General features: G+C 36.8%; 1 protein-coding gene across 1 annotated transcript in view; it reads right to left on the minus strand.

Moving 5' to 3' along the window:
- The window catches only part of RGSL1 (regulator of G protein signaling like 1), a 65,158-nt gene that overhangs the window by 30,104 nt on the left and 10,855 nt on the right, over nt 1-24,199 (minus strand). Inside the window, exons 10-11 of the mRNA XM_051998823.1 lie at nt 10,836-11,032; nt 2,294-2,411 (exon numbers count right to left, since the gene is read on the minus strand). Coding sequence (XP_051854783.1) covers nt 2,294-2,411; nt 10,836-11,032 — 315 coding nt within the window. The remainder of the gene's footprint in view (nt 1-2,293; nt 2,412-10,835; nt 11,033-24,199) is intronic.

Raw genomic sequence — 24,199 nt, forward strand, 5'->3', positions numbered from 1 at the left:
CTAGGTATCTTGCCCTTTAAGCTTTGCTTTTCTCTATTTCTGCTTTCTTTTTTCCCTCTTAAATTGAAATGTATCTTATCACTTCTAGCTTCCTTCAAGGCTCAGCTCAAGGACCATGTAGTAAAGGGCTGAAACTCTTGAGTTAATGCGCTGAGGTCGGACAACCAAGCACTTAAGGCTAACTACCGATTGGATAATACTCTATGGGCATATGCTTGGAAAATGGCCCTTCCCACTATCCTGTACTGGCTCGATAATTGGTGTATACAGAGGATTGTAGGAGGGACTAGAGGGTGGAGTAAGACTAGCCAGGGTCACTTCTGGGTGGGAGATGAAGAGGAGAGGTCGTGGAGATTCTGCTTCCATCTAATTCACTCCTATCTCTAAAGACCAAGAATAAAGACCAAGGACTTTTGCTATCCTGACTCTGGTTGATTCTAAGGTATCCAGGGTGCTAACTTGGTCTTCACACCATGTTCCACACGAAGTCTTTCTTGATCCCCACTCCCCCTCTGTAGTTTCTCTTCCATACTCTCAATCACATTGTACCAATTTTATCTTTTCACATCTCCATAGTTTTCCCCAGCTCATCTGTAGGTTTGAGGGTAGGGGACAGTTTCATTCTTGTCTCTGTATCCCCAGAATATGGCATTATATCACATCTGGGATATAGTAAGAATGAAATAAAACATTGTTGATTAGTTGATGAACTAAAGCTACAATCATAAAATACTAAGCCATCCATGATTGTTTTCTTTTTTAAAAATATAATTGGCTATTTTATCAAATCCAAATGTATTCGATTTCAATTTTATCAGTTTTATGAAAATTAATATGTTCTCATGATGAGTCAGGTGAAACTGGGAGCATAGATTCCACTGTCAGTTTAATTGATATGTGATAGTAATTAGATTTTTTTAAACCAAGAGAACCAAAAATTGATATTAGCAACTCTCTGGGATCAAGGGAGCCATGTTTGATTCAAAAAATCCTAAGTATATAGGTATGTATTATAGGATGTATATAAAGATATATAGGATGTAATATTAATATACACATAATTCTGGGATGGATGTCACTTCCTTACATGAGATAGTGCTGTACTGAGAGATATTCCATGTAGTCTGAGGCCTCAGAATGAGATAATTCTGGGCAACAAACCTTTGTTGTTATATTCCCTTAGTTATGAGACTTTCTAGCTTGGCAATGCTGAAGATTCTGAGGACAACATTCTGACCCTGGAAGACTATAATGGTACCTGGGATTCATTCTGGGGCTGTGTATGGTTGATGTGTTTAAGTGGGAAAGATGCTGCAATCATTTCTGGTTTGTCAAAAAGTTCCCTTTACAATATCATTAATGTGGAGCAACACAGGCCAAGAGGAGGAAAAGAATCACAAGGGAAATGATGTGGCAGGACAGCATATATGTGGTGGCTTGGGTTCTTGATCACTTTTCTCCTTTATGTTTCTATTTGGTATTCTGTTACTCAGCACTAATAAAAAGGCATATCAATCAACTCCCTATCTCCTATTCTTTTATTTCCCTGACTAAAATACTCCTCCCTAATCACCATTCTCATATATATATATGTAGAGAGAGAGAAAGAGAGAGAAAGGCATACATGTGTATGCAAATCGGTGTGATGTATATATTATAAATACACATATATTCTATATATATATATACATATTTCTTTTTTAGAATGTAAGTTTCTTGAGGGCAGGGATGATCTTACTTTTGTATTTGTATCCCTAAATTATATTACTTGGCAAAAATTAAGTGATTAATAAATGCTTATTAATTCATACATGTCTTAGCTGTCTGCATCCTCTCTTTTCAGGTCTTTGTTTTGAAACAGTTTTACCAGGGTGTGAGCATATTCTAAGGGTATAAACTCTATACACATATATCCATATGTATGTGTGTGTGTATGTGCACGTATAAATATAATCATTAATTGATCAGGAACATGCCCTCTTTCTTTTCCCTGTATTGTTCTATTCTTTGCTGAACTATCTCAAGGTCTGAAAAAAGTGACCTGTGATAAGTGTGTAGAAATCTGATATCTGTTCTGCACATTCTGTGGCTATTTTAATTCTCTGAGAAATGGCTGTAGAAACTGGCATCAAGACAAATAGGCAAGGAAGGATCTAAAATAATTTTTTCACATCCTCATGGAAGAGTCAAAGACAATGGGTTATAACTCAGAAATGGGAATAGGTTCTACGACTTTGTGACTTAATGAAGTCAACAAATATATGAATGTATTCCTTTAGTCTATGTTACTTACCATTTGTCATCTAGATATTTCAGGACTTGGTTCTGGGCCTGGTGCAAGACTACTAAAGGAACTCGATTCATGTAAGAGATTTCTTTGAGGATAGGAATAGTACATTGTAGTATATCCTCTGTAAAGAATAAAGGAAGAGAGGGAGGAAATCAGGAAACACCATATTCTTCTCACCACTAAATACATGATTTGCTTTCTCATCTTGCCTTGATCTTTGACTTTCCTAACTTTTGCTTCCATCCAAGTCTAAATATTCCTTTTCTCTGAATCCCCTCAGCATTCACTTTGAGGTTTCTTACTTTTTTTCTTTTAAGGTGGAGAGAAGTAATGTTAAGGTTGGAGTCTTTGATTTTATCAATGTAAAGAAATACCAGTCTGGAAAAACCCTCCCCTGAGAGAAATCAGAAACTCATCTGTGACTTGTAGAATCTTACAAGCTTGGGCCACTGAAGGGGAAGCAAATTGTCTAATGTCAAATACTATGTGTACAAGGTGGGACTTGACTCTGGGTCTTTGAAAGAAATGACTAGTAATAACCAATGATTTGGGGGTCTTCCCAACACAATTCTTCCCCTAAAGTCCTCATTTCAGATTTCAGTCTCTGAAGGATGTTACTGATATACTTAATTGATTCTCTCCTCAATCTCTACTCAATATTACAAGGAACTTGATTTTATGGGAAACTCTCCCTCCAGTTGTATTCTGCTCAGGCTTGGGGAGGAGGGATATAAATTCTTGAAATAGATTGTCCAAGGATGGGTGAACTAGAAGTAAAATGTCACAAAATTGCATCCCCTGGCTTCTTAATGAAATGGGTCCACTTCTCATTGTAATTCTCTCTTCTCTCTCCTCTCTCTCTCTCTCTCTCTCTCTCTCTCTCTCTCTCTCTCTCTCTCTCTCTCTCTTCTCCTCTCTCTCTTATCTGTCAATTGCCATCCTCAAGAACGCCTGATTAGTTGTCCTTCCTTCTCAATGAAGACCAAAATGACATCACTGTGTTAGCCTCAAGTCAGAGTGTATCCAATTGTGGCTGATTAGAAAGAGCTTGGAATGTTCTACCACTGGTCTAGCACAAAGAGCCCATGTGAACATTTGGGGTGGATTCTTCAACTTTGTACACTTCGTGTTTCTTTTGAGCTACTAATTCTGCCTTGCTCATAAAGCACAGGCCCTTCTTTGATGAGCCATGCCATGTAGGGTGGTCCTATGCCACTGTTTCCTATGTTGTGCAACCAATTCCAAAGTTCTTAAGAAAGACCTTGAGAGTCTCCTTGTATCACTTAGTTTCTGACTATCTTGTGAGGGTTTGCTCTATGTGAGCTCTTCATAAAATGATCTTTTAGGCAAGCATATGTTTGGCATTTGAACAATATGACCAGCCCATTACAGGAGAGCTGGAACGCTTGGCAGTTTAACTCAAGAAAGGACCTCAATGTCTGGTATCTTATCCTGCCAGGTGATCTTCAGAATCTTCCTGAGACAATTCAGATAGAAATGATTCAGCTTCCTGACATGGTGCTGGTATACTGTCCAGTTTTTATAGGCAAACAATAAGGCTCCATAGATCTTCAGTTTGGTAATCAGTCAACTACTTCTCTTTTCCCATACTTTCCTTGAAAGTCTCCCAAACACTGAGCTAGCTTTGGTAATCTGGGCCTCAAACTCATTATTAATGTGGACATCCTGAAAGTATACTGTTTACCTCAGGTTTTGAATGACATTAGGCTCTTCTCGGTGGCAAAGCACTTGGTACTGATTTTATTCCAGATGAGATTTTCAAAGTGAGGGATCCATCAAAACCTGACATTTTTCATGTATAAGAGATGGTTACTCCCCAGGAGTTCAAGGATGCAGGCCATTGGTCTCTTTCTCTTAAGGCAGTGTTAGCAAGATTCTTGTCAGAGTCCTTCTTGATGGATTGATCCTTCACTAGGAAAATGGTCATCTACCTGAGAGCTAGTGTGACTTCAGAAAGGGCAGAGAAATGGTCAATATGGTGTTTGCTGTCTGACAGCTCCAGGAGAAATGCTAAGAGCAAAACAGAAGTCCAACCATGATACTTGCAGATCTGACCAAGGTGTCAGAAACACCTCCTCCTCCTCCAAGGGCATATAAACTGTGAGCTCATCCTTGAGTCATTTTTGGTCTAAAAGAGATGACCAAGTAACCATTCCTTTTATTAATAAAATGTAAACAGTATTAATAAAATGATTGATTACACGGAAATCATGTCCTCAAATCTTTTAAATGTCATACTTCCTTGACACTTGGATTCTTCTACTAATCCACATTTTCTCTGTTCAAGTCTTCTTAACTTGAAATGGCATTACCAAGGGTATGAGAGTATTCTAAAGTTGGAAATTCTTCTAAAGTTGGGAATTCTACTCAAGTAGCTAACTACAAGGATATAGTTTTGATCAGCTTAGCTGATAAGTTTGACTGAGATCTCTAATATTTTGTCATTTAGTCAAAGAAGACAAACCAGTTCATCAACCAGTGTCACTTTTATGACTTCCTGACACATCTGTATTCACCCAATATGGACTAAATTTCCCCTCTCTTGTTTACTCAGGAAGCTTATGCTTTTGGACCTATTTGCCTTTTTTTATTTTTCTGCCTTCTTCCCATCAGCCTGACTAGATAAATAAATATCCTTTCTGTTTCTATCATTTTTTCAATTCAGATGCATGTTTTCTCCTAATGGATACATCAAACTATCTCTTCATTGCAAATAAACAACTAACTTCTTAATATCTGTTGTCCTTCATTCTCGAAAAGGACCATGACATCAAGAGGATGATGTTTTCATTTGCATGTGAATTGGATTTAAGTGAGGAAGAAGTGTGTGAAGTTATCAGCCTCACTTTCTCTTCCAGAGTAATCAAACCCCAGTGGCCAGACAAAAGTCAAAACAACTGACAAGGGCCCGGTTGACCTTTCTGAGTTAGTCTTTTTCAAAGTCTCAATTCATCTGAGGTAATGCCATTTAATAACTAAGGACTAGGTAAGAACTGTGAATAAAAAATGGCCTTATTTATCATTTCAAAAGTATCAATCTGGGAGAGAAGATGCTCAGAGTTTTTGTCTAGAACTGAAAATAATGACTATTTATGCTTATTTTAAGACATCAAAACTTAAACAATGAGCCATAAAGGCTTGGGCTGGGAGCTATTACTGACCATTCAATAAAGTCATAGTAATTTGGGTTTAAAGATATAATCAAGTAGCTCCACTTGAAACAAATAGTGCTTTTTTAAAGCCTGTTTTTCTAAGCTATAATTCAAGAAATCGTAAGTCATCTCTAATGAATCGCTTAAGACAAAAAGTAAATATTCCTACCTTTTGGAGAAAATAATAAATTAATTAAAATGTGAAAAATCTAGCCCCTAGATCTCAAATATCTTACAACATGACGAAAAATTATATTCTTATGAACATGTAAGGGTATGTTGTCCCAAGTGGAGAGAGCTACCACATGTGCAAGGGAGGAGGAAGAAGAGGAGGGAAAAAAAGGAGAATCAAGAAAAGGGAAAGGAGGAAGAGGAAGAGGAGCAGCAGTAGCAGGAGGAGAAGGAACAGGAGGAGGAGGAGGAGCAGGAGCAGGAGCAGGAGAAGAAGAAGAAGAAATAGCCATTTCCCAACTTTTGTTCAAATTGGCAGGTGTATCCCCTTTTCAGATAACATGGTAAAGATGGTAAAATAAAACATTCTCCTAAAAACTTGGTTCATTCCTTCCCACAAATACACATGCATCCATGACAGGAGTAAACTTTAAATTTAGACCATTATAGTAATGAGGCACACATGTAAAAAAATATGTGTGGCAAAGGTTTAACTTATATAACCTGCTCTTGAAGTCCTTTTCTCTGTGTGAGACTTCATGAAGAACTCTTTGTGGTTGCTCATACTTCATTCTTGAAAAGGACCAATTACATCATAAGGGTGAATCTCTTGACTTGTCTATGTATGGATTTAAATGAGGCAGAGTTTTGCAAAGTCATCAGTCTCATTTCTCTCCTAACAACACAGTCATACAAGTCCAGTGGCAAAATGATAGTCAAGATGACTAATAATGGCCCAATCTGCAACAGGTGGCCAGTTAGCATTTATACATAGAATATAATTTGAACTAGTTAGAATGCATTTTTCTAGATAGCCATGTTTTCCAGATGGTTTGCTGCTCTGAGCACTATATGTTTGGATAATTTTTAAATTTTTAATAGATACTTATTAAGCACTTATTTTGTATAAGATACTATGCCACACATTGAAAATACAAAGATAAAAGTTAAAAACTTCCTCAATGAGCTTTCTAGATGGAAATCTTTGTAGAAATACATTACAAGCTTCTCTAATTACTTAAACAGAATATGCTGAACAGAATTAGACCTCAGGCTACTAAAGTATGTAGTTATTATATTAGTTATTTTTGTTATTAGTTATTATATTTTTCTATAATCTAATAATGTTCTCAGAGTCAATTGTTTCCTCTAAAGTAAGTGACCGTACCCATAAGATTGGCAAAATTGACCAAAAAAGGAAAATAACAAATGCTGGGAATGTTGTGAAAAACAGGTACATTAATATATTCTTTGTGGAGCTATGAATTGTTCCAGCCCTGCTCTGGAAGCAATTCAGAACTATTACCCCAAAGCTATTGAACTCTTCATATCTTTTGACCCAGCAATATTGCAAAAAGATAAAAGAAGGAAAAAAAGTCATATATAAAAAATATTTATGGTGGTTCTTTTTATGGTGGCAAAGAATTGGAATTTGAGGGCAGTGCTCATCAATTGGGAAATGATTAAACAATGATTAAAGACATATATGTGTGGGACAGCAACTCTTACTCAAATTAAAATCAGAGATTTTCAGGGTAAAAAGAAGCAAAAAGAGATTAGGATTTCACCAAGAAAGGACAACTCCCAACAGACAAGGTGTCAGTAGAGTTGTGCAAAGTACAAACTGCAAAACATAAGATTAAATAGATCCAAGTCCCTTCCCCACCTTGCAACCTTTTCTTGCATTGTCTGGGGGAGTCCAGGCTTACACTCTAAACATGAAAGCCTATCCTAGAAACAAAATAACATTAATAAAAGCAAATTTAAATTTAATTTAATTTGTTTAAATTCAAATTTCTCTAAAGAACTGCTGTATAAGCAGATATTTTTGGATTAGAGAATTCTGTTACCTGAATTCCCAAAGTCATCATCACCTTTTTTTTTTTTTTCATAGCTTTTTATTTACAAGATATATGCATGGGTAATTTTTCAGCATTGATCCTTGCAAAACCCTCTTTTTCAACTTTTCCCCTCCTTCCCTCCACTCCCTCCCCAAGATGGCAGGCAGTCCCATATACATCATCACCTTTAAAAGAAGTACTTAAATGCTAATTAAGAGGTGTGTGTATGGGAGAACAGGAAGGGAAATATTCATCCAAGACAATGGAACTCCTGTAGCTTTTTGCTATAGCTCATATTCTCATGAAAAGTCTTCACTTCATTTATCCCATTCAATATACAAATGCAATGAAATGCTATTTTGCTCTAAGAAATGATGGAGAGGATTTCTGAGAAACTTGGGAAGACTCACATGAACTTAGAGGAGCCTGAGAAAATTTGTATGAACTTAAGCAGAATTATATGAGTTGAACCAGGAGAACAGTTTATACAATAACAGTAATCTAAAAGACAAACAATTTGAAAGATTCAGAAACTCTGGTCAATGCAATTACTAACCATAATTCCAAAGGACTTGTAATGAAGCATGTGACAGATAAAGATATCTGTCTTTAGAGAAAGAGAAAGAGAAAGAGAAAATGGACTTAGAATGCAGTTTGAGGAATAGGCTTTTTGGATATGGCTAATTCAGACATTTTTTTTTTTTTTTTTTTTTGCTTGAAGGGGAGTTTGCATTCCTAGCACAAGAGGTGCAAGTGTGATTATGTAATGGAATCTCAGACTTTATGACAAACTGATGGAGGATATTTTAAAACTGCAAGATCTATCAGACTTTACAACACAAAATTTCTACTTTTTCTCTTGCTTCAGAAGGTTATCCCTAACAGGGAATAATCTTTTTTCTTTCCTTTAAATGTACATGTAAAAACAAATTTTAACATTTTAAAAGTTTTGAATTTCAAATTCTATCCTTTCCTCCTTCCCTGAGATGGTAAGCAATCTGATATACATTATACATGTGCAATTGATGTAAATTGTGTCCCCTTTAATCTTTGGGGGAAGAGTGATTCAGGGTCTCAAGCTCTCCCCTGGGAGGGGCACACCCTTCCCAAGTTAAGTGGTCTCATTCCATTGGAGATCTTGCTCAGGGGCATAATCACCCCCTCTATTGAATTTGAGATTATTCTTGAGCTATTCCCAGCACAGGGGCCTGGGAAAACCCTGAAAAAGCCTCAGAAGGTTATATAAAAGTTGACTCTGAACCCCTAATTTTTGCAGAAGTCCTAACAGGATTTTGCCCACTGCTGAAGATATTTTCTTCTCAATGTTAACCCATCTTTGCTATATTCCCAAAGGATCTTGCCCACTCAGAAACCTGTCTTCCTAAAAAACTGTCTTCTTAGTATAAATAAATCCCATTCTTTGCCACAAACTTTTGCCTGTATTTATTGGGGTTTGCAAATTCTTTTGCAAAGTTTGCCACTGACCAAGGGGATCCTCATTGCTATTAGGCGATCTCTTACCCTCAATTCTCACACCTCATCACAATTATGTAAAAGATTTCCATATTAATAATTTTGTGAAAGAATGCATAATAAAGAAAGAAAGCAAGAGAGAGAGAGATGGGGGGAGGGAGAGAGAAAGAGAGAGAGAAAGGAAGGAAGAAAAGAAAACAAAGAAAAACAAAGAAAAAAGGAAGGAAGAAAAAATAGTATACTTCAGCCTGTAGTCAGACATCATCAGTTATTTCTCTGGTGGTGGATAGCATCATTTATCATGATTGCTTGAATCATTGAATTGCTGAGAATAATATCGCTCTTACCACTATGTGCAATGTTTTCCTGGTTCTGCTCACTTCACTTAAGTTCATTTAAGTCTTTCCAGGCTTTTCTAAAATTATTCTTCTTGTCATTCTCATAGTATAATAATATTCCATCACAATGATATACTACAATTTGTTCAGCTATTCCTTAATTGATGGGCATCCCCTCTATACTTGGCCACTACAAAAAGAACTACTACACTTATTTTTGTACAAATAGATTCTCTCCCCCTCTTTTCTTGATCTCTTTGCAATACAAACCTATTAGTGGTTTTGGTATATCAAAAGGATATGCAGAGTTTTATAGCCCTTTTTTCATAGTTCCAAATTGCTTTCCAGAATGGCTGAATCAGTTTATAACTCCATCAAAGTGTCCTAGTTTTCCCACATTCTCTCCAACTTTGATCATTTTCCTTTTTGTCATCTTAGCCAACCTGATAGGTGTGAAGTAGTACCTCAGAGTTGTTTTAATTGAATTTTTCTAGTCAATAATGATTTAGAACATTTTAATATAATTATATATTTGTCAGAAAACTGCCAATTCATATCCTTTGACCATTTATCAATTGGAGAATGACTTACATCCTCATAAATTTGACAGGTAAACTATTTCATGCTTTCCTAATTTGCTTATAGTATCATCTTTTATGTCTAAATCATATATCCATTTTGATCTTATCTTAATGTATGGTATGAGATGTTAGTCTATACCTAGTTTTGTTAAATGTGAGAGGAGACCATAAGAAGGAACACTGGAGGACCACAACTAGGAAGAGCAGCTGCACTCTGTCAATACCATAACTAAGAAAGACAGGACACCTATTATAGGTGATCTATATTTTATAATCATTTTGCAAATCATATTTTTGGAGTGAAATTAAAATCAGGTTAGACTCTAGGATTCAGGAATGTTAGATTATCTGGGCTATCCAAGAAATTTTCCTAATGTCAGCATGTCTCTGAGTGCTTTACTATGTTAACCAATGGCAAGGTTGCTAGAATCGAATAGAATGACAGAATAAAATAGGCCTGCATTTTCCTCTGCCTGTCTGATCTTGTGTACTCAATACCTTCTTGGTAATAGGGGCCTGTTTTCTTATACAGTTGAATCTTTTATGATAAAAAATTACAGAGATAGTTCAAGTTGCAACTGATGGGGAAATTCTCTGAAACTGTCCCTATTATCCTTGGATCATGTCTAAGGGAACCAGACATGGTACTTACTTAAACTAAACTTTCTTTGCTTGACATTCATTGATTTTCAAAACATCTCTTTTCTCCCCTCCTCTCCTTTCAAATTTAATCTCTCAATGCCCAATCTTTACACATAACCCTTTGTTCCAGTGATACATGGTGATAGACTAGCTCTGTGATCAATGGGCATTTTTCTTTCCTGGACTTCCTTATAGACAGTAAGATATATATGGCTTGGATTGTAACCTTGTCTTGCAGAATTTCATATTTAGAAAGCATTGTTAAAACTCTATACCCACTCTTGGAATAAAATTTATGAGGTAGGGATTGGGTTGCAGTTTCATACCAACATCAGAGTCTTTGTTATGGAAGAAAGTAGTGACGATGGCGTCAATGATAGCTTTCTGTGTTTTTTCATTGGGTTCACTAGAAGCCTTCTGCATAGCAAGGATGAAAGACAGCAGATTCTCAGCCTTGTTTGCTCGAAGGAATTCCTTGAAGTATTCTAAATGGACAGGTTGATGGAGGACATCCATGAGATTCCTAGAAGACAAGAAGACAAACTAAATCATTTTTTCAATGGGGGTATAGGTTTTCATGTTATGATTTGTAGAATACTGCATTTGGATTCAAAGGCCTGAGGTTTCTATCCTGGCTTAGTCACTTTACTAACAGTGTAACTTTTGGCAAATCACATCAATTTCTCTGGGGCTCTTTTTCTTTATCTGTAAAAATAGAAAGTTAATGTCTAAGGTTTCTTAATTCTAAATGATATTATCCTTTTATTAGTGGGGCAGTGGAGTAGGGACAGGAACAGAAGGCTTTAGGAAATGGATTTAGGTTTTGATGGAACAGTCAAAAAATCATGAGTTTTAAAGGCCATCTATAGCCCAATCCTCTTTAGAATTAGACAGAGATGGAGAGGGAGACAGAGATGGAGACAGAGACACAAACACACATAGAGAGACAGAGAGCGACAGAGAAGGAGATAGAAGAGGAGAGAGAGAAGGAGATAGAAGAGAGGGACAAAGAGAAGGAGGTGGAAGAGAGGAAGGGGAGAGAGAGAGAGAAAGAGAGAGAGAGAGATAAAAGAAAGAGAAGAAGAGGGAGAAAGAGGGAGGAAAGGAAGAAAGTTACTAGAGAAGCATTACATCAATGAGATTAGAGGTATATTACTTTGAGTTGAAGATACATAAATGAATCCAAGTATTGAAGGCTCTGTGCAAGGCTGAGAAGTTTGAACTTTATTCTCTAAACAAACAGGAAGCCACTGAAGGTCTCTTGAGTAGCAAAGTCTCTATTTTTAGAATAACAATATTTGGAGAGATTATCTGGCAGAATTGAAGGTGAGAGCTTCAGAGAGAGGGAGATCCCTTGACTGAAAATGTCAGTGAATGGGATTTTCTGGTCTGGACCATGACAAAGCATTAGAAGGAGGAACATTTGGCTATGACAGCCTAGCATAGTGGAAAGAGCATAGGGGTGGGAGTCAGAAGACCTGGGTTTGAATTCTGACTCTTCTATTCTTTGATCTAAGAAAGTCTTTTATCCTCTCTGGCCTTCAATTTCCTCATCCAGAAAAGAATCAAGTTGGCCTAGATGACCTCTGAAGCTCTCCAAATATAGATGCATAATTTTCATCTGTAATAATATGGCTAAATCTAAGGAAACCCAGAGAAATGAAAGCATTTCCTTACAGAACTGATTAGATCAATATACATTTTAAACTGAAAATGATATAAAGAGAAAACTTCTGAGAAACAGCTTCTAAACCTGATTAGGTGCATGAAAAAAGACAAATCTCTCTTCTCTTTCTCTTCCCCCCATTATCTCTCTCCCTAGTTCTTTGTCTCTGTCTCCCTATTTTCTCTTTCTCTCTCTCTGTCTCTGTCTTTGTCTCTTTCTCTGTCCCTCCCTTCCTCTCTTTGTCTCTCTTTCTGTCTCTGTCTCTGTCTCTCTGTCTCTGTGCCTCTGTCTCTGTCTCTGTCTCTCTCTCTTTCTCTCCTCCCTCCTCATTTCTTTCTCTTTCTCTCAGTCTGTTTATCTTTTCTTTTTCAACCTTTGTCTTTTTCTGTCTTTTACTATCTTTTTTCTCTGTCTCTCCTATCAGTAAGAGAAATATAAATTATGCCCTTTGCTTTAAACATATATACAAAAATGAACAGAGTGTGACTGTGAACTTGTTATTTTCATGCTCAGCTATAAATGAAACTTCATAGGTATCACCAGAACTTAGTGGAATGGTCTTTATGATTGTTTGCTGGAAGGGGTAAAGATTTAAAAATGCACACAAATGAAATGCAGAAGTAAGGATACACACACACACACACACACACACACACACAAAGAATAGTGTAGGAAGATTTAAAGCTCTGAATAGGCTCAGGCTTTTGAAAAATTCTAAGGGAAACATAAAGGACTTACAGAGAGGAAAAAAAAAAGTTATCTTAGGTTACAGGAAAGAAAGAACAGCCCCAGCGTTTAGGGTCCGTGAAGGATTATTTCCTTCTTAAGGAGAAGTGTATGTTCCTATGGCATCAGGTTGGCAAAATGGAGAGAGTTTTTGGCTTGAAGTTAAGGCCATCTAAGGTCACTAGTTGTGAGGTTACACTTAGCCTCTGGCTGCTTTATTTTTCTCAGTTGTAAAATGGGGATAATAGTAGCATCTACCTTTCAAGATTGTTGTGAAAATCAAATTCATTTATATTTATAAAGCGCTTATCCCAGTGGCTGGCACATGATAGGTAATAAGTGCTCATCCCTTCCTCCTTCCCATGAACAGAGACAGACACAACAGATTCTAGGACTTTATGGACTAGACCATGCCTCTGGCTTACCCCTCCTCCCTCCTCCCAAAACAAAGAGGGCTCTTACCAGCAACTCCCATTTTTTAAGTCCACATGCAGATAGCACCAATTTCCCGAGCTTTAAAATTCTCAGGAAGAAACACTAGGAAGCTCCACAAATTCACAAATGGAGATGTAGACGATAAGGATCCTAAGACCACAGGGACCAAATTGTCCCAATGTGCTGTATCCCTTGACCATTGCTTCTGGAATGGATTCCTGATATTCACTTAGATGAGCTTGCCCTGTTTTCTGCTACCACTACCAACACCACCATAAAATGACTAGTAACAGCAAGTTACTATTCATATGACCATTCTAGGGTTCCTATAGTGGCAGGTCTTAGATTGTTGGATCACCAGTGGGGTGAGGCTTGGCTGTCTCCATATGTAGACACTCCTCCCTCCAGTGATGAGTCAATGTAGGAGTACAGTTGCCCTTGTATGTTAGGGTTGATCTGCTTGCTCACGCCACAGACATAGCAAAATGACACAATGACTGATGATGGATGAGTCTGAAAAAGCAATGCTCACATTCTTGTTTTAGTTAGACCTCTGAACTCCTTGAAAGAGAACTGGACCTGTATTTCATTCTCAGCTGTGATATGCCTTCCTTCTAAGATAACCTACCATTTACCCTGTATCTAATATGCACCTAGTTATTTATGTTTCCCTTTTTAAAATGAGTTTCTTGAGGGCAGGGACTATATTTTTGCTTTCATTTGTATTTTTAGAGCTTATCACAGTGCCTGGCACATAGTAAGAGTTAAATAAATGCTTGCTGACTGTGTGACATCAGAAAAAGTCATTCAACATTGCTGAAGACCAGCATCCTTCCCTGTTTAGTGGGGATAAGAATGTGAATGCTTATTCCACAGGCTTACTATGAGGGAAGTGGTTGGTAAATCTTCAGGTATTACTCAAAAGCGAATTCTTGTTATTTTTTAAAAAGGAGGAGGAGCTTTAAATTGGAAAGAATGAGACAAAAATGAAGGAGAAAATTGAAATCCAAGATAAGTGAAGAGACAATAAAAGAACACTTAACTGTTCCTAAGCTGTTCATGTGAATCACATGAATTCAATCCTAGGATACCTAAAGAATAGGTGTCATTTAAAAAGTGCTTAAGTTTTGCAAAACGCTTTCCTTACATCATCTCATTTGATTTTCACATGAGGAAAAGTATTAAGTAATTTCAGTGGTTGGCATGGTACCTGGCACTACTAGGCGCTTAAAATATTGGATAGAATTAAATTTAAGTACTATAGGTATTATCTTCCTTTCTTTTACAGAGAAACAAAATTATTCTCAGAAAAGTTAAGTGACTTGGTACATGGTTGATAAAGCTAGGAATTTGAAACACAGGATACACAGGATTCAAAATCTAGTTCCTGAGCTTGAACACCAAATCCAAGATTCTTCCCATTCTACCATCAACTTGTATATTTTAATGCTATCTGTGAAGTTTGATGAAACATGGATGAAAGAGAAGTCCCATAGGACAACAGGTGAGAAATGTTTTCAATTTCTGACAAGGAAAAGAAAAAGATTCCAAAAATTATGGACTTCATATTAATCCCTCACAACAAAAAAACCAAATACACTAGAAAAGAAGCAACTATGAGCAGAATACATTTGTCAAGAAGGCATGACAGATTTTTTTTAATTTAATTTTTTTTCCAATTACATATAAAATGATTTTAACATTTTTCTTCAAATCTTGAGTTACAGATGCTTTCTCTTTTCTCTCCCCTGCATTGAGAAGGTAAGCAATTTGACATAGATTTTACATATGTTGTAATATGCAAAACACATTTCCACGTAAGTTATACTGTAAAAAAAAAAAAAAAAAAAAAAAAAAAAAAAAAAAAAAAAACCACAGCCAAAAATAAAACCAAGAAAAATAAAGGATGTTAAGAAAAAAATGTCTTTTTTTTCTGGCTCCAGAACTTTTTTCTCTAGAGATAGACAGACGTTCAGAATTTTCTTGAATCATCATATTATTGAGAAGAGCTATATTATTCATAAAATATCTTCATACAATATTGCTTTTACTGTGTACATTGTTCTCCTGGTTTAGCTCTTTTCTATTAGTTCATATTAAATCTTTCCAGGTTTTTCTGTGAGCATTCTGTGAACTTATTTCTTTTTGTTTTTAATTTTTAAAGTATTTTATTTTTCCAATTACATGTAAAGATGCTTTTCACATTCATTTTTTTTTTCACATTTTGAGTTCCAATTTTTTCTCTATTTCTCCCTTACCAGGTCCCTTCCCAAGACAGTAAGCAAACTGATATAAGTTATTCATGTATAATTATTATAAACATATTTATATATTAGTCATGCTGGGAAAGAAAATCAGAACAAAAGGGGGGAAAATTGAAAAAGAAAAGGCAAATAAAAAAGATGAAAATAGTGTGCTTCAAACCATATTCAATTCTTTCTCTGGATATGGATGGCATTTTCCATCCCAAGTCATTGGAATTGTCTTGCATCACTCCATTACTGAGAAGAGTTGTCTCTCATAGTTGATCATCATACAATCTTGCTGTGATTGTGTACAATGTTCTCCTAGTTCTGCTCACTTTATTCAGCATTAGTTCATGTAAGTCTTTCCAGGCTCTTCTGAAATAAGGCTGCTCATAATTTCTTGTAAAACAATAGCATTCTGTAATATTCTCTCTAAAATGTAATATTCTCTGTTGAGGTTTTCTTGGGATCTCTGGCGGTAGCCTTCGTTTCAGTTCAGTAATCACCACACGAGTAGCCAAGGTTGTTAAAGTCCAGATCCTTTATTGTCTCCTTCAAACTTTAGTCTCCTTCACTTGGGACTCAGCTAGTTTTTCTGGAGGTCTTCTGGATCTTGGTTTCAGTTGAGAAGCAAAGGAGGATAGTTCTCATTCTGGATGAGTTTATCCGAGCTTATATGCTCTCTTATCAAAGGTGTGAATCTTATAGAACTATAGTAAGTACTAAGTACATGTACTGAACTAGAGAACTGTTAAGCATCATGCTAAATAACCACAGACTTAGCACTTTGTTTCAAGTTCTGGCCCATAACAGCATTCCATTCCATTAATATTCCACAACTTATTTAGCCATTTCCCAACTGATGGGTAGCCACTCAATTTTCAATTCCTTGCCTCCACAAAAAAAAAAAAATTGCTACAGTTTTGCACATGTGGATTCTTTCCCCTCTTGCTCATCATTTCTTATAGTACAATTATATTCATCATAATCATATATGCAATAATTTGTGTAGACATTATCCAGTGATGGACATTCCCTAAATTTCCAATTCTTTCCCACTGCAAAAAAGAGATTCTATAAATATTTTTGTACATGTAGGTCCTTTTCTTCTTTAAATAAAAAATCCCTTTAGAGAGTGGTACTACTTGGTAAAAGGGTATCCATGGTTTTATAGCCCTTTAGGCATAGTTCTAAATTGTTCTCCAGAACAGCTGAATAATAGTGCATCAGTGTTTTAATTTTCCCAAACATTTGTCACTTTCTTTTTCTGTCATATCAGCCAATCTTACAGGTGTGTAGTGGTAGCTCAGAGTTTGGATTTCTCTAATTAATAGTGATTTAGAGCATTGTTTTATATGAATTTAATTACTTTGAAAACTGCTTGTCCATATTCTTTGTCCATTTATCAATTGAGGAATGACTCATTTCTATACATTTGACTCAGTTCTTTATATATCTGAGAAATGAGGTCTTTATTAGACAAACTCAATGTAAATTTTTTTCAGTTTATGATTGCCAACTATGTATTCCCCTCCATCTTATTTCCCCCCTCTATCCCACTTTCTTTCCTTTGACCCTATCCCTTTTCAAAAGTGTTTTGCATCTGGATTTTATCTCCCCCAATCTTCCCTCCTTTCTACCAGCTTTTGTCCTCCACCTTATTTCCTTTCCTTCCTCCTTTCCTGTATAGTAAGATAGATTTCTACAGTAAGATAGATTTCTGTGATAAGATATACCCAATTGACTGTGCTTATTATTCCCTCTTTGAGCCAATTCTGATGATATAAGTATTTTATCTATGTAGAAATATGAGCAATTTAACCTCATCAATTATGGTCTCTCTTTTTTTAATGCTTTTCTTGAGTCTTGAGTTTGAACATTCAAATTTATATTAAAATCTGGCCTTTTATCAGGAATACTTAAAAGCCCTCTATTTCACTGAAAATCCATTTTTCCCTTGGAGGATTATTGCTGAGTGATTCTTGGTTGTAATCCTAGTTTTTTTGTTTTGTTTTTTTTTTTTTTTTGACTCGAGAATGTTATATTTCACGCCCTCTGCTCTTTTAATATGGAAGCTGCTAAATTTTGTTCCATGATATTGAAATTGGGTTTTTTGCGTTTTTTGGCTATTTGCAATATTTTCTCCTTGACCTGGGAGCTCTGGAATTTGGCTATTATATTCCTAAAAGGTTTCATTTTGGGATCTCTTTCAGGATGTGATTAGTGGATTGCTTCAATTTCTATTTTACCCTCTGTATCAGGACAGTTTTTCTTGTTAATTTTTTCAAGATGATGTCTAGGCTATATTTATTTTTTTTTAAATCATGGCTCTCAGGCAGTCCAATAATTCTTAAATTATCACTCACAGATCTGTTTTCCAGGTCAGCATTTCCAATGAGATATCTCATATTTTCTTTTATTTTTAAATTATTTTGATGGTATTGTTTCTTGATATCTCATTAATGTCCATTTGCCCAATTCTACTTTTTTCCCCCTGAGGCATTTGGGGTTAAGTGACTTGCTCAGGGTCACACAGCTAGAAAGTATTAAGTGTCTGAGGCTGAATTTGAACTCAAGTGGTCCTGACTTCAGGGCCAGTGCTCTATCTACTGTACCAACTAGCTGCTCCCCAATTCTACTTTTTAAGGAATTCTTTCTTCAATGGATTTTTGTATCTCTTTTTCCATTTGGACAATTTTGTTTTTGAAATCATTCTTATGTTCCTTGGATTTTTTTTTTTTTTTTTTGGTGCCTCTTTTAACATTTAATCTGTTCTGGTTTTGAGGCTGTGTATCTCTGTGTGTGTGTGTGTGTGTGTGTGTGTGTGTGTGTGTGTGTGTCTTTAATGAAGTTCTTGACCTTTTTTTCATGATTTTCTTGTATCACTCTCATTTCTCTTTCCATTCTCCCCACCTCTCTTACTTGATTTTAAAAAATCTTTTTTGAGTTCTTCCAAGGGCTGGAGTTAATTCATATTTTAATTTGAGGCTTTGAATATAGAGGCTTTGATTTTGTTTTCTTCTTCATTTTGATTTTCCTTGTCACTATAATAACTTTCTATAGTTTTTTTTTCCTGCTGTTTTCCTGCTGTTTGCTCATTTTCTAGCCATTTTCTTAACTTTAACTTTTTGTTAAAGTGAGTCTATGTTTCCAACAATGAAAAGGGCAGTGTCCCAAGCTTCAGGGTTCACAGCTTTTATGAGAGGCAATTTTAGAGACTTGTAAGTTTTTGGTTTTTTCAAGATGATATGATTTAGAGGTGTATTTCCTACTCTTCTGTAATGTTCACTGGTACATAAACACTCTTTTCCATGCTGGAACTGTAAATAGGGGCTCTGCTCCACTGCAGCCACAAGGCCTGGTGTGCTAGAACTCCTCCTTGCCCTGGAACTGGTATCCAGGTCTTCCAGCAAAGGGATCCTCATTTATCTGATATCCTTATTATTTGTGGATTGAGAACTCCTGAAGGCACAGCTGCCTTGCTGATTTGGTCTCTTCCAATAATTGCTCCTGGTTTGCGGGGCTTGGTTTATACTGGCAGTCTGCACCAAACTGTGATTCACTTTTATGATGATATGATTTAGAGGTGTATTTCCTACTTTCCTGTAATGTTCACTGGACCATAAGCACTCTTTTCCATGATGGAACTGTAAATAGGGGCTCTGCTCCACTGCAGCCACAAGGTCTGGTGTGCTAGAACTCCTCCTTGCCCTGGAACTGGTATCCAGGTCTTCCAGCAAAGGGACCCTTAGTTGTCTGATATCCTTACTATTTGTGGATTGAGGACTCCTGAAGGCACAGCTGCCTTTGCTGATTTGGTCTCTTCCAATAACTGCTCCTGGTTTCCTGGGGCTTGGTTTATACTGATAGTCTACACCAAACTGTGATTCACTTTTATCCTGGCATGACAGACCTTTTCTTTGCCTTTTAAGTTTTCTTGGGACAAAAAAATTGGTTCACTCCATCCTTTTTTGGGTTTTGCGACTCTAGGATTTGCTTTGAGCATTATTTAAAAGTGTTTAGAGAAGTTTAGAGGAGAAGCAAAGTCCTTGCCTTTTCTCTATCATCTTGGCTCCACCTCTGGAGTCATGACAGATTAACTTAATTTCAGGAATGTGTTTAAGTCAGCTTGTATATTCTACTATGATCCAGTTGTGAAATTTTCATTGTTAGCATTTACATTTCAGAAATCAGCAAATTTACTGATAGTAAATTTGATAGTTTAGACTTAAGTGATGGAGAAAATGTAAATGAATCATATTAAACTTTAACATATATTAGATAGAGAGCTAGTTGTTAAATATTCCCAGATCAGCAAAGTGCCATCGACATATATAATCTGCTAGACTTTAAGCATGACATTTGACAGTTCCTCAATGTATCTTCATGGAATAAGAAGGAGAGAGATTTGTGAAGAGAGTTCTTACTGGTGGAATGTTATGCTTAGTGTTTGATTAATGAATAAGTGTTAAATGAAGGAGATGTCTAACAATGTTTGTTTTTCCCCCAAGAGATTTATCTTTTAAATATCACTGTTACTTTCAAAAAAGATTTCTCCATACCTCTTATAACAAAGAATTATTGTAAATGAGAACAAATAAGCGTGCCTGATAATGTATGAATCATAATATACTTAGTGAGAGATAGAAATCATGCTTCACTATTACTTTACTGAAGTTATGATCAATCATTTCATTAATCAGAGTTTTTGAAGTCATTCATTATATTTTTCTTTTACACCATTGTGGTCACTATCTAATTAATTTTTTATTTACTAATTTTGTTTACACTTTATTCTGCATCAATTCAAACAAGTCTTCTTAAGTTTCTCTGTCTATATCATTTCACTTTATGAAAGAAACAAAGATATGAGCATTTAGATAAATATAAGATGACTTTGTTAGCTGTGAGTGATTGCTTAGAGAGAAGAAACTCTGAGTAGAAGATTATTGCAATAGTAGAGATAACTCATGATTAGTATGTGAATTAGGGGGGTGGTCATAAGGTGTGAGGGAAAAGTTATAAATAAAAAAGATTTAGAACGTGAAAATGATTAGAGGGAATAAATGAGAAGGAAGAGTCAAGAATTACTCTGAAGATTCAAACTTAGATAACTGCAAAAATGATGCTGCCTTCAAAAATCAGGAAGTTGATAGAACAGGAAATGGCTTGGAGAATCCAGTAGGTAGTTTATATGAAACTGGAATTTAAGAAAAAGATTGGCTAAAATGTAGATTTGGGGATCATTTGTGTAACTAATATAATTGAATCCATATGGAGGATATCACTTAAGAGAGAGGGCATAGAGAAAGAAGAGGGTTCAAGACAGAGCCATGAAAAATTAGGGGATAGGAGATAAGAAGGCAATCTAAGAAAAGAGATAAAGAAAGAGTGATCAGTCAGGCAAGAGGAGACCTGCAGTTTGTTGCTGGATCCATACTAAACGTCTTTCCAACTTAAAACCTTATGAAATGTATTTTCTATGGATACCTTGTATCATAAACACAATAATGTGGTAGAGTAAGACTTACATAGAAAATGGAATGAAACAAGTTGTGTGTGTGTGTGTGTGTGTGTGTGTGTGTGTGGGGAGAGAGAGAGAGAGAGAGAGAGAGAGAGAGAGAGAGAGAGAGAGAGAGAGAGAGAGCATGATGTAGGAGAAGGGGCATTACAGATACAGTAGATAAATGAAAAGATCTGCACTTGAGTTAAAAAATCAATTGTAAAAAACCCCAACCAAAAAGCCCTCTCTCCCCCAATAATAAAAAAAAAATTAAAAAATCAATTGCACAGGAGAAAAGCATTTAGATGACAGTTTATGTGAAAAAGACCTGGAATTTTTTATGTATTGTAAATAATGTGAAATGGCAGTCCAAAATAGTTCATGTGATCCTAGTTAGGTGGAAAGAGCTAAAACATAGCTTTGGGAGCCAGGATACTGGTGAAGCTAAGGAGGCTTGAATTAATCCACCAAAATCCCATAAAACCAACTGAAACTGATGTGAGCAAAATGTTACAGAGTGGATGTGGGATCTGGATGGGGAACATTTGGGCAAGGAGGATGTAAAATGAACTCTAGGACCGTAATAGGGAATTCTTGGGATCTTTTCTTGCTTGCTTATTTCTTTAAAACTTTTTGCCTGGAACTTTCCATCTGCTTTTATGTTACTCTGAAATGCTTTTTAACTGTCTTTTTTTATTGTTATTTAGTTATTTCAGTAATATTTTGTAATGGGCTGAGGCTTGAGTTGATGCACTGAGGTCCCAAGCACATGAGGCTAAATAGTAATTGGACCATACTCTATTAATATATAAGCTTGGAGAAAGAATGGCCCCCACCCACTCTTTGTGCAAGTCCTGATGTGTTGTATAGGAAATGACGATTTTGGTGGGTGGAGGCAGGGGAATGGAAAAGGAAGGGGAGGAGAGGCTTTTGGGATTGCCATTGCCACGGTTGTCTCGGCTCTGCTCGCCTCGCTCTCTCTTAGCTGGCTTCCTGTCGCAACTGCCTATATTTGCTATCGCAATCTTTCTTGCCTATATTTGCTATCGCAATCTTTATTCACCTCTTCACTTCAATAAATATTGAAGATTTTTCCCTTAACCTGAATTCCTGACTCCGGCTGATTTTAAATACGTGGTCATTACATTTGGCGCCCAAGCGTGGGAACCAAGGACCCTACTTTCACTGAAGAAGTCTCCAGTGACCAGAAACTTAGGTGAGTATAAGACAAACAGGGAACTTATTTTCTTAAAGACTAAAGCAGTAACTTTTTGGCTGAAATGGGACAGATCCTAGGTAAAGATTCTCCATCCCCCACCCCCCACCCAGGAGTGGTGCTATAGAAAGCCTGCGTGAACTGATAGAAGAGGAAGGGCTAGTTGTATCTTGGGAACACGCAGCTAAACTTCTGGGTACATTAAAACGCACCTCCCCTGGGTTCTTAGAGGAAGAGCAAATCTCTCTGGGTAACTGGGCATTGGTTGGTCAACAGATCTCTGATTATAACATTGACAACCCTCAGTCAGTTCCCTTCGAGGCATTCTATTTATACAATACGATACAGTTGGCCTTAAAATACCGTACTAGTTTTTGGAGAAAAAGAAAAAACTCTTAAGAATGGCCAAATGCGGAAGCCTGAGATAAAGGAGGAAGACAAAGAACAGATTAATGGCCATATCCCCACAGGGCAGGGAGACTTAAGTGAGGCTCAAGGGCAGGGTGAATCTGAGGCAGCCTCAGCCCCACCTGAGGAGCAGGTAATTGACTCTCCTCCATCAACTCCACCCTCCTGGATGGAGGGAGGAGGGGTAGTGGGGGGGGCAGTGACAGCAACAGCACCTCCTCCCCAGCATCCAGCACCTCCCCCCCGGCATCCAGCACCTCCCCCCCAGCATCCAGCTGCTCCTTTGACTAGATTGCAAAAGGGACTAATTAAGGCCAAAGAAGAAGGGAGAAATGTATTGGAAATCCAACACCACATTTTTCCAGTTATTCACCAGTTTAATTCTTCAGGTCAAGAAAGTAGAAGATACTCTCCTTTTGATATAGATATCCTCAAAGACCTGAAAAAAGCTTGCACTCTTTATGGGGCTACATCAGCTTATGTTAAGATGCTATTACAAAATTTGGCTTTTGAAGTCTTGACCCCTGATGACTGGAAATCTATAGCAAAGATATGCCTAGAACCTGGACAAAACTACTTGTGGCTTTCTGAATATAGTGAGTGCTGTAGATACAAGCCCAACAAAATATTCAAAGTGGAGTTCATGCTGCAATCACCTATGACCTACTTACAGGTGTCGGTCCTTATGCAGATGTTGCAGCACAAATTAGTTATTCTGTAGCAGCATATCAGCAAATTGCTGCTAATTCTATCAAAGCGTGGGCTTCTCTCCACAATAAAGACGACAAAGGGGGGCCTTCACAAAAATAACACAAGGGCCAAATGAACCCTTTGCTGACTTTGTGGGACGCTTGCAGACAGCTATCATAAGAACAAATGGAGAAAATCCAATAGCAGACATTTTGATAAGGCAACTTGCTAAGGAAAATGCTAATGAGGTTTGCCGAAGAATTATACTAGGACTGCGCAAGGATGCTCCTTTAGAGGAGATCATAAGACGCTGTGCCACAGTGGGTACAGATGCCTTTTATACCCAGGCTATGGTGCAGACTTCCCAAAATCGTCATTTCCCATACAACACATCAGGACTTGCACAAAGAATGGGTGGGGGCCATTCTTTCTCCAAGCTTATATATTAATAGAGTATGGTCCAATTACTATTTAGCCTCATGTGCTTGGGACCTCAGTGCATCAACTCAAGCCTCAGCCCATTACAATATTTTCATATCTCTATGACTCCATGTGGAATTTTCTTGGCAAAAGTACTTGTGTTGGCCATTCCATTCCCTCCTCCCCCTCATTTTACTGAAGATGAAAAAAAAAACCTAAATAAACAGGGCTAAGTGACTTGCCCAGGGTCATATTGTAATGCCAGAGAAACAGAGGCAAGAAGAGATTAAAAAAAAAAAAAATTAATGTGGAGAGTTTAAGGTAGCTGACCAAAATGGGAATATACTTCCAAAGCCTTCAAGCAACTGAGGCACACTGTT

This window comes from Antechinus flavipes, chromosome 4 (genome assembly GCF_016432865.1).
Source record: "Antechinus flavipes isolate AdamAnt ecotype Samford, QLD, Australia chromosome 4, AdamAnt_v2, whole genome shotgun sequence".
Classification (NCBI taxonomy): domain Eukaryota; kingdom Metazoa; phylum Chordata; class Mammalia; order Dasyuromorphia; family Dasyuridae; genus Antechinus; species Antechinus flavipes.